At 33.2% G+C, this 12,437-nt stretch overlaps 1 protein-coding gene across 2 annotated transcripts in view; it reads right to left on the reverse strand.

Annotated features, from left to right (window-relative positions):
- nos1apa (nitric oxide synthase 1 (neuronal) adaptor protein a) overlaps positions 1-12,437 on the reverse strand; it is a 214,550-nt gene that overhangs the window by 40,060 nt on the left and 162,053 nt on the right. For both annotated transcript variants that reach the window (XM_056460125.1, XM_056460126.1), the window contains exon 8: positions 10,661-10,822. In XM_056460125.1, coding sequence (XP_056316100.1) covers positions 10,661-10,822 — 162 coding nt within the window. The remainder of the gene's footprint in view (positions 1-10,660; positions 10,823-12,437) is intronic.

A 12,437-nucleotide genomic window follows, 5' to 3' on the forward strand; every position in this document is an offset into this window, starting at 1 on the left:
AGTGCAGATCTGAAAAACAATACCAGCTTCACTCTCTGAGGGCTTTCATCTGGGTTATTATACTTAACTAAACTAAAAACAAAGCACCTACAATTATAATTTTGACATTTAGACATTAACTGAAAAAAAAGAAGAAAAATATTCCTTGTTAATTTAGATCATAGGCCTCAAACTTGATTCCTGGAGGACCGCAGCTCTGCACAGTTTTGCTCCAACCCTAATCAAACTCAGATGAACCAACTAATCAAGGTGTTCAAGACTACTAGAGACTATTAAGGTGTGAGTTGGAGTTGGTTGGAGATAACTATGCAGAGCTGCAGCCCTCCAGGAATTGAGTTTGAGACTATTGATTTAAAGAGCCCATATTATGGGTTTTTGAAAATGCCCTTCTATGTAGTGTGTAACACAGCTCTAAATGAAGTGAAATATCCAGCTAAGGCTTAAATCTGTAAGTGTACAGTGTTTAAAACTATTGATTCATCTATAAAAGAGTCGACTCATAGTGCTTCAAACGAGTCGTCTTGATAACGAGTCATTAGGTGTTTCGCGATGACGCAGCCACGAAACACAAGCCTCGCCAGTAGTTACGCGCGCAAACCAGGGAGATTTGAAACCTGCGGCCCCGCCCACTAACACAGAAAAAAACACTAGACACACACACACAGATGCCGCCGGTCGAATGAAGTCACGCTGTGCTCAGATGGATAATATTGACAGTCTCTACCCAAAGATGAGTTGTGAATTGTGAAGAGTCAGTGGTTGAGGTTTATTCACTAGTGTAAGTAAGTGCGATTAAAATTGTTGCCTCGTTTAACTTGCAAATTATGTATTTATTGTGTTTTGTTACTTGTTAACCTGGTACAGTACACGCGGTTACTCTTTATATTCTCTTATCACATGTAAGCCACGTTAAAACGCGACGCGTGCCGCTTTGTTTACGGATTTAACGTTAAAGGCTTTTTTGAGCTCGCATTCCACTTCCGTTTGTCGTTGCTATGGCGATCGAAAGCTAGGAGACAGAAGACTCGTGTCGATCTCCTTAGTTCTGAGGAGGAACGTGATGTGTTTATGTGTGTGTGTGAGAGAGAGAAAAAGAACAGGTCGAGTTTGTGACGCCTAGGGGCTAGGAGACAGGAGACTCGCGTCGCTTTCCCTAGTTCTTCTGAGGAGCGTTGTGTGTGTGCGTGTGAGAGAGAGAGAGAGAGAGAGAGAGAGAGAGAGACTCGCGTCGCTTTCCCTAGTTTTTCTGAGGAGCGTTGTGTGTGTGTGTGTGTGTGTGTGTGTGTGTGAAAGAGAGAGAGAGACTCGCGTCGCTTTCCCTAGTTCTTCTGAGGAGCGTTGTGTGTGTGAGAGAGAGAGAGAGAGAGGGAGAGGGAGAGGCTAGGAGACTCGCGTCGATCTCCCCAGTTCTTCGGAGGAGGGTTGTGTGTGTGTGTGTGAAAAAAGCCTTACACTATGAAGCGCGTGTGCACTGTGACTACTTTTATATAGTTGATTACCAGCTGGGCATTTCACTCTGTCTTGTGCTGAAGCCTGTCACTGTCGACCAATCGCAGCAGGCTGTCATCGGTCCAATCAGCGCAGATTAGCTTCGTGCTGAGGAGGGGTTTGGGAACAAATGAATCGCTGAACGATTCATATGGGAGTCGCTGGGATAATTAGGTAAAAATAAATGCAGATTATAAGACCATCAAAGTGTTTTTTGACCTTGCATGCATATTAGACTGTTGTTGGAGACCCTTACAACCTAAATATGACCCTATTTCATGTATAATATGGGCTCTTTAATTAAAAATATAAACATATAAAAATGTTTGACAGTTTAAGTCAGATTTATTAGCCCCCCTGAATTATTAGACATTAAAATAGGTCTTAAAAAAATAAAAACTGCTTTTATTCTAGCCGAAATAAAACAAATAAGACTTTCTCCAGAAGAAAAAAATATTATCAGACATACTGTGAAAATGTCCTTGCTCTGTTAAACATCATTTGGGAAATATTTAAAAAAGAAAAAAAAACTAATAGGGGGGCTAATAATTCTGACTTCAACTGTATAAAAAATAACAATAATGATACTAAAATAATTTTATGCCAATAACACTTTCATAACAATAACACACAAAGACTTAGCCCTATTACTATAATAATAATAATAATAATAACAATAATAATAATTATTAATATAATAACAATAATAACAGCAATAATAATAATAATAATAATAACACTAATAATAATAATAATAATAATAATAATAATAATAATAATTATTATTATTATTATTATTATTAATATAATAATAACAATAATAACAGCTATAATAATAATAATAATAATAATAATAATAATAATAATAATAATAATAATAATAATAATAATAATAATAATAATAAATTGACACCAAATTAAGGCTATGAATGCTATCAAGGTAAATTATTGATTTGGATTATTGAGTCTAGATTCAATAATTCATATTAAATCATATTTAGATCCAGTTAAATATTTTATATTTAAATCAGAGCCATAACACAATAATAATTAAAAAAAATACCAAAAACAAAAATGTTATTAAAATACGACTTAAATGACACAAAATAAAAATTTTATAATAATAACATTTTCATAACAAAATAATAACAATTAATAAATTAATTAATTACAAAAATGAATAATAAAACAATATTAACAATATCTTATAATAAAATAAGATATTTTAATATTTTTTATTAAAATATAACAGTAATGGTACTAAAATAATTTTAAAATAATATCAACACTTTCATAACAATAACATACAAAGACTTACTTAGCCCTATTATTATTATTAATAAATAATAATAAAAACAACAACAATTAAAATATTAAAATAAATGCATAAATATGAACAAATAAATACATGAACAAGTTACTTATTGAATGAATGGATGAATGAATAAATATGGATGAATGAATAAATAAATGACTGAACGAAAGATTGAACAAACGAATGGACGTATAGACTCGGTTCCACATTACGGCAATACTTTTGACTAAATATCAAAACAGTACTTGCGTAGTTTTCACAACTGTTATATCATGTAATCATTTAATTAAATCAACCTAGATAAAGTAATCATCTAATTATTTATCTTTTTACACTTTAATAAACTATTGTCCATAGATACTAGAAGTAGCCACATGGCAGTCAGCCACACACGTTTTGTTATCAAACACTGCTGGCTATGACCTACTAATGATAAACGGCCGGCTGTAAAGACTTCTAAAATGATTATGATGCACTTCAATGTCCTTCATAAGTCCTAAAGATGGATCCATTTCAGCCACTGGTTTAACCTGAGCTCCATCTAACTGTCTGTATCCTCCTAAAACCTTAGTGGTCGTGATTTATGACCCAGCTTACACTCGTGCCCTTAAGAACAATACAATCTCCAGACGAAGCCAATGAGCCGTCAAGATCAGGCCTGCAGGGAGAAGTGCAAAAATTGAGGGGAAAAAAATTACCATACTGTAAATGTGGACTGAAAGCTTAGTTCAGGTTGAGCTGCTTGCCATTTTTTCTTGAACGTATGCTTATATATAAGTGTGTGTGTTTGTGTGTGTGTGTGTGTGTGTGTGTGTGTGTGTTTTCTGACAAAGAGTGATTGTCTTTGGGAAAAGAGCTGCCTAGCATGACAAAAGATGTTGTTTTCAAAAGGATATAGGATGTAAATGTACACAAGCCTCATATTTCATATTGTCATAGTTTTATATCTCACTCTGAGTGAGGCATATTCATCAGCCGGGGCAAGCCAGAGTAAATATCGAAGCCAAAATGGTTTGATGCTCATAATTTTCCTTGATGGCACTAATAAAAATTGTATTTTGAAGAAAAAAGTAACAATGAAGTATTGCTTCATGTTCAATCCAATCAGTTGTTCGGTTTCATTTTCATATTGGCTAATTAAGCAATTAAAAACTTTGCTGCACAATTACAACTGGAAAATTAAATAATATATCTCGCTGTATGACATGAATTATTTACAATAATAATAGTGTGTGTAGCAGGAGAAATATTTTTAGTGCTGTGGTAAGTCAGAGGTTTAGAGAGAGTAAATACAGCAAAATTAACTGTTTTATTTTTGCTAAATCAAGGACATGAATTGTCAATACATAGGCAGGAATGTTTCTTTTTAATGTTGACTGACAGTATGAAGTGTTGCCAGAATAGTTTTTTATGTATGGACGATACACATATTGCATCATCAAAAATGATTGAGGTCATGTCCATATATTGTCCGATAAGTCAATATATGTGGTATTGCACTAAACATCAATGAAATGCTAAATACAAAAAAAAAAAAAAAACACACACACACACACACACACACACACACACACACACACACACACACACACACACACACACACACACACACACACACACACACACACATATAAAAGCTAAAAATTACAAATAAAAAATACAAACGACAAAATCAATCACAAGAAAATAAACTTAAATAAAAAAAAACAACAAACAAAATGAACACTTAAAAAAAAACAAAACAAAAACATAATGATAAAAAACACAATAATAAAACAAAATAACAAAACAAACACACAAAAACTACAAATAAATAAAAAATGGAAAAGAAAAAATAAATCACAAGAAACTAAACATTAATCATAAAAACAACAAACAAAATGAAATAACACATCAAAAAACAACATAATAATAAAAAACACAACAAATAAAACAAAATAACAAAACACGCACAGACAAAACTACTAATAAAAAATACAAAAGCAAAAAAATAAACTAAACATAATTCATAAAACAACAAACTTCAAAAACAACATGATAATAAAAAACACAAAAAAGAAACAAAATAACAAAACACACACAAACTACAAATAAAAATGCAAAAGTAAAAAAAAACAAGAAACTAAGCATAAATCATAAAAACAGCAAACAAACAAAATAAAAACACTTCAAAAACAATATAATAATAAAAAAACACAATAAAACAAAAACTACAAATAAAATTGCAAAAGCCAAAACAAATCACAAGAAATTAAACATAAATCATAAAAACAACAAACTTACAAAATATCAACACTTAAAAAAAACAACTAAACAAAACACAATAATAAAACAAAAACAAAACACACACTCAAATGTGTACCGCTTCTGGCTTTTTGTTTTTTCCAAGTTGAGATGAGATTAAATTTGGACGCTCAAATTGCACACACTTGTCTAATGTAAAAACACCCCTGAGCCTCACATTACCACTGTTTTCTAAACCTTTCCCTGTGCTTTCTCCAGACAACAGATTTAATAAGTCTAGTATGTCACCAAATGATTCACTTCGCTGACATAAAAGAAGGTAATTTGAGTGATTCATGTTCTAACAAGCCATTTAACCACACATATTTAAAGTGGAGACTTTCATGACCACAGCAATTTCAAATCACAAAGGTAATATTTTTCTTCCGCTGCATTGCAGTCATTACTAGGTTTTCATTTGCCTGTTTGTTCCTTTGTTGCTACCCTCAAACTGCACACAGAAAATGCATCAAATACTTCAGCACTGATTTTCCTCCCCAATGAAAGCAGCAAGAGGGCATGAAAAAAAATGTGGAACAAAACAGCGCTGAAATACAAAGCACTCGAAGAGGCCATTTTCTCTGTTTTGTTTGGCGTGGATGTGTGTGTAAACTTTCCATAGAATCTCTGCTATGCGTGACTCTTATTTTTCTAAATGGAAAAAAGTGCTGAAAATTCTAATAAGGCTTCAGGTTTGCAGAAAACTCATCTGAGTCTGCATGCAGTACTGGAATTCAATCACTGACATATTCAAAATACATTTCATTTGGTCTCAAAGCACTTGTAATGTCCAAACTGATGGTTTGGAAATCTTAATCATTTTTGGACATAAAAGAAGCTGACAAGAGAGCTGCAATAAAATGACTGTTTGACAAAAACTGAAAACAAAATCTAACTAAAACAGCAAAATAAAGCAAAACAGAAACTAAAAACACAAACTAAAATACAACAAAACTAAATAAAAAAAAGAAAAAAATTAACAATACACCCCCCCCCCCCCCAATTTTATGGAAAAACAAAAACAAAACAAAAAGTATAAACATTTATTTAAACCAAACACAAAAAGCAACCTCAATACAAAAACAGACTAAAACATGAAAGCAAAAAACAAACAAACAAAAAATAACAACCTAAAAACAAATGACACAAAAAGAAAAATCTAAAGTAAAATAAAAATCTAAAAACAAACAAAAACTATAAACACAAGCTAAAAATACAACAAAACTAAATAAAATAACTAAAAAAAAAAAAAACGGAAAAAACTAAATAGTAAAGCAAAAAACAAACAAAAAAAAGCACAAAAATTGATTGAAACCAAACAACACAAAAAGCAAACAACAAAACAAAAAAAACAGACTAACATTAAGCAAAAAAAAACAAAAAACAAACAAACAAAACCAAACACAACAACAGCCTTAAAACAAACTACACAAAAAGCAAAAGCTAAAAATAAAAACAACATGAAAAAAAGATTATGCAAGACTAAACAAAAAATAACAACAAAAATAAAATACAAAAACAAACTAACCAATGCAAAAGCTTTAAACAAAAAAGCGTGGAATTGGCATGAATGTATGTGCAAACTTTCCATATGACTCTTATTGTTCTAAATGGAAAATGAAATGAAAAAATCTGGCAATCCTAAAATGGCTTCAGCTTTGATTCTAATTCTGCATGCAGTACTAGAATTCTATTACAGACAGATTCAAAATACATTTCAATTGGTCTTAAAGCATCTGCAATCTGTCAAACCTACATTTTGGATATCTGAATCATGGACATGAAGTGAGTTGGGAAAATCGAATGATACACATGACTGTATGCGATTGAAAACAAAATCAAATTAAAACCGCAAAATAAAGTCAATAAAACTAAATAGAAACTAAAAACTAAGACAAACTAAAAACACAAAGTAAAAATACAACAAAAGAACACGAAAATACTAAATAAAATTTAACAATATAAATAAAAACAAAAAACAAAACAAAAAGTACAAAAATAGTTTGAAACCAAACAACACAACACAAAAACAGACTAATAATTTAAAGCAAAACAACAACAACAAACTAAAAACTAACTAAACAAAAAGCAAAAGCTTTAACAAAAAAAGCAATAAAGCAATAACAAAAAAAAAAAATATGCAAAGGCTAAACAAAAATATAAACAAAAACATGCTAACCAAAGCAAAAGCTGAAAACAAAAAAGCACAAAAAAGGCAAAACAAATCTAAATGCTAAAACTAATCAGCTAAAACAAACTATATTTAGCCTGAAATGTAACTCAGTTCAACTCAGTCCATCTGTATATTCCACCAGCATTTAATTAAAACAAACGAAAACCTCCCTCCATATATAGCCCACTCAAACAACTAATTCTGACTTCAGAAAGCAAATATATCGTTTCATCTGCCGATCATTTTCCCTAAGGGCAAGAAAACGAAGAAATAAATTAATAAGTGACGATTGACTCGCGTGTGTAGCTTTGATAGTGCTCTTCAAAGTGTCTTCTTCAGCGACTGAAGACATCAGAGTAAAACCACAGCTAACTTCTCTTTGAGTGTGTTGTGTTGCAAATCAGGCTCTGTTTCGGAACCGCTTTGCTTATCACAGTTCTGACAGGACGGACATCCCTGACTCAAAACAGCTCAAAGCGACACGGAGACTCGCTTGTTCAACAAAGATGTGGGTCAAAGGAGCGTGAAACAAAATTCCACCTCCTCTGTCCCAATTCACAGACCTGCGAGAAGGGTTTTATATAAAAACCTTAAGTGAGTGTACCCTCCGGCTGAGCATTATGTTTATGAAAAACAACTGCTTTCTCCTGTTACCAAACACTTGGTGTTGAGCTGTGGCTAAACAAGCAAACCGCAGGTTCTCCAAGGCTGAATAAATAAACCATTCTATTGCTAGAATGAATGAAAATACTGGAGACACAGGAGACTACAAGCTGATTGATGTACTTTAGACACTGCAGGTGAATAGGGTAAAGAAATAACTATCACAATATTAACCTAGTTAAATGGTTACATTAAGAATCACACAATGTTTCTATATTACAATTGTTCTAAGATGTTATGTCTGAATATAAAAATGTGACACTGTTTAATTAAATATGTGGCAATTTGCATAGATTCCTCCAACAAAATTTTGAATATTCAATGAAAAGAGGTTCAATTGCAGGTTTCATTTTTTTTCTTTACATAATTCTTGGATAAAAACCTTCAAGATACAGATATTAATAATAAACCTGTGAGATATCGTGTAGGTCCTGTAAATTCTGCTAAAGTGGAGATTTATGGTCAAATGCAGGAGAAAAAACTAATTTTTTATAATACATGTATTGTAATTAAAATTTACTGACACTAATTGATTGCAAAAAAGAAAACACATCTTTACATTACACAGACAAATAAATTGTTATATCCCTGTGTTGTTTTGTGATCATGATTTTTTTCCTTTCGCCTCTCTCTCTTTCTTTCTCTCTCGCTCTCTTCTCTCGCCTTCCTTTCTAGTTGGTTCCTATTGGCTCACTCTGCCCAGCTGTTTGCCGTGTCCCCCTTATCGTCATCCTATGGTCTCCAATCCAGCCGCTGCCACCGTGGCATAAAAGTGGTGACAGAACGCTACTCGCGAGGCCGGGGACGCTTTGAATTTCTGTGTTGTGTTGTGTGTCAGTGAATCATTTCAATCCGTTCAGTCAGTGTGTTATATTTTGATACTTGTCCGCCTTTGTTGTCTATTTTCCATTTGTCTACCGTCAGTTTTACACTCATCTGAGGTTGCAGAGTGGGACAGGTAAGGATATCGTGCGACATACATTGTGCACACGTAGGCTTTAATATCACTTTTGCTAGACACACTAGGTTAGGGGTGAGCTACACCAGCTGTACTTTTGACTTTCTGTTATCATAGTGTAGGTAAGGTAGTGCATCAGAGATGCAAAGATTTTCTTTTCTTTTATTGATATATATTTTTTTGATATATTTTTCTATTTGAATAGTTAGGGTATCTCATCTATCGATCCAAATATATATACACTCACTTAGGGCTGGACAATTGTTGTCCAGCCCTAAGTGAGTCAATGTCATGACTGTGATATCAATATTTATCACGGTAGATTTTTTTCAATAACGGTGATATGAGTTTTAAACCCATTTCCGGTATTTTGATATTAATTTTCATATATATATATAATATAATATACATATAATAATTATATTATTATATGTATAATATCTTATATATTATCATTTGTTGCAGAATGACGTGCAGTGCTCAGCCGTCAGAAAGAGCATGATGTCACTTGCGAAATGACGTACATCACAGACATGCGCTGCCATCGCTCAGCTGCCTCAGCAGTTGGTTAAGCTCTGTCGCAGAAAGTTTTAGCTACATAATGAGAAATATATATATACACACACATACTCTCACGAGGAAACATTGTGGCTTATCAAACACAGCCTGGCGCGTGCAAAAGTCTGTATTGGCTAGTGATCTGATGATGTGGCTGCTCGTCAGGTCTGGATGATGCAAAACCTAAGCTAAAGTACATGCAAATAATGAGGGCATGCCTTGTGAGTCATGCAACAGTCTGCTTTGTGTTCTGATTGGCCTTTTGTCCACTGGGTTTTACACTCAGAATTTACACGAGAACGAGGAATCAATGATGTCTGAGGCTCACAGTATGCCCATTTCCATATACTGATCTCTTATTATTTGTCTATGCCTAGGTATACCCAGAATTTCCTTATAGGGCACATTTACAATAGATTACTTATAGGTGTCTAGTATATCACATAATAAAAAACAATAATATATAATAAAATAGTATATAAAGAAATAAATTATTTATATACACATTTACACATATCTCAATTTTGTGTGGTGTGGCAGCATTATTTAGTCAACTCTGATTTTGAGTGATTTTGTGTTTCTTTCTGGTCTTTCCCGCTGTCAATGGAGCAGTCTGGTGAAATGGCAAAGAAATCTGATCCTAATTGGTCCTTGTTTTGTATTAAAATGCTGATTGGCTCACTGAAAGAACCTTATTGAGCCAAGCTAGAGTTCAACTTTGTAGATAAACCATTTTTGTTTTTTAAATAAAAAGTCTTAAAATGTACACAACTTATACAAAAACATCACGATGTAAATAAGATGTCATTTAATACGAATATGTGAATAACTCAATTTTGACAAAAATGTCAGATAGAACCTTATAATTCTAAGGTGACTATGTGTCTAGTATACACCTAACATTTGTATATAATCCTAAAAAACTAACAAACAACAAACAGAAACATGGCTTTGACAAATATTTAACGCTGCACAACTGGTTTCAACATAAGAGGAAATGAGCCTTCAATACCAAATATGCATGTTGATAAAATGTGAAGGACCATATGATGCTTAAAAAAATAACCTAGTCTTATAGAACACATTCATGCAGAAAATATATATTTTTTAACCGTTGTATTAATATTTTGGCATACATACGAAAGCTAAAAAACACAGCACTCTGCAGCACATGAAATCCTCCAAAAATTGGCATGTGTGGTGTACAGTATGTGGGTCTCACCTGGGCCACGGCCACCTGTGTCTGCTGCTGTTGCTGGGTGAGCTGCTGTTGGAGAAGCTGGAGCTGGTGGTGCACAGACAGTGGTGTGCTGGATGGGAGATCACTGCCTGACGGTAGTAGCAATTTAGGGGATGCCAGCAGGATCACGGGCTCCTCTGAGGGCTGGAGAAACACAGAAAACAGCAGGCCTGATCAAGATCTGCAATTCATCTATTTCATATTTTTCAAGGTTCTCAGAAGTCAGGGTGCCGGTGGTTTGGCGAATGTTTAAGTGGATTCGTTTTGAAGCGACAAAAACAACAGCATGTGGACAACATGAATCAATCTCTTCCAGACCTCGGGTACAACTACAGAGTTTAGGTGTCAAAATGAAAGCATTCATTTTAAAATGCATTGAAAAAAAAAAAACATTTAAAATGCAAAAAAAATGAAAAGATGAAAGAAATAAAATGTATTCACATCGTAACTAAAGTTGACATTTTGTTAAACAAAGTGAGCAAGTTTAGGCCAAATCCCAATTCTATTTTTGTACCCCTACCCCTTCCCCATGGCCCTTAAAAACGAGTGTTAAGGGGCAGGGCTTTAAAATGTACCCCTAAGAATTGGGACAGCACCTGCACATGTCATCATATGTCATTGCGATCTCATGCTTCATATGAGATAGATGATCGCGACTGCCGTAGTTATTCCAGTTGTGTTATTTTTTGGTATTCATCTACAAGATATCCCTGAAGGCATATATTATGGTATCATAACGTTCTAATGTGGCAATAAGATCGTAACTGTACTGTCAATTTACACCGTAATCTATGTAATCACACCAAAAACAATATTAACATTATAGCAGATACTGTAAAAAGCTCATTCCCAGCCACTAGACATAACTGACAGGGTATTCGAGTGTCGTCGAGCGATGTGGGACTGCTATACAGGAGTTATTTAGGGATTATAGATTGCGAAATTTAGAGGTTTTTATTTTAGTGTTTTTTTAATGTTTTTATTTTAGCGTGTTTATTTTTTTATTAATTTTTTTTTACAGCATGATGGTAACACATGAACCTGGTTGTGAATATATTAAAACATATGATTGTTGTAAAAATTCAGAATAATGACAAAAAATACTAATTTGACGATCTCCTTACTTGCGGGTGCAGCTGTGGCTGGTGTATTCTGGGAAATTTTCTTACTCCTTGGTTTCGAGTGTGGTCCTGATAAATCTTCGTTTGAAGGACTATATACCCCTTGCCCTTAGCCCTACGCCTTTAAGTTAAAAAGAACTGGGACACCCCTACCCATTGGCGGGAGCGCGCAAAACAAGGGGTAAGGGGAGGGGCTAAGGGATAGAATTGGGATTGGGCCTTAATGATTTAGACATGCTTTTAAAATACTAAAATTCATTTTAATTAGAAAAATTATTACAAACAAAAAAATTTAAATATATATTTTTCGCTTTTAGTGTACACACATTAACTAAAACTACTCCACATCACCCTGTCAATAAACAAGTTTGATTTAATAAAAAATAAAGTTAAAAAGTGAGATTAGTGACAAAGTGCTCAGTAGAATAATAAGAATTCAGTAGAAATAAAAGCTTTATTTGTTTTAGGGCTGGGCAATATGTCCTTTTTTTTTTTAAATCCCCAATTTTTTTCACGAAAAAAAAAAAAAAAATTCATAAAATAAAAAATCAATTTACAGTTTAAATCGACCCCCCCCTAAAAAGTTATAATGAAGGTTATACTGTATATACTGTAACCTAATTATAATTAGAATTATG

This window comes from Danio aesculapii, chromosome 6 (assembly GCF_903798145.1).
Source record: "Danio aesculapii chromosome 6, fDanAes4.1, whole genome shotgun sequence".
NCBI classification, from domain to species: Eukaryota; Metazoa; Chordata; class Actinopteri; order Cypriniformes; family Danionidae; genus Danio; species Danio aesculapii.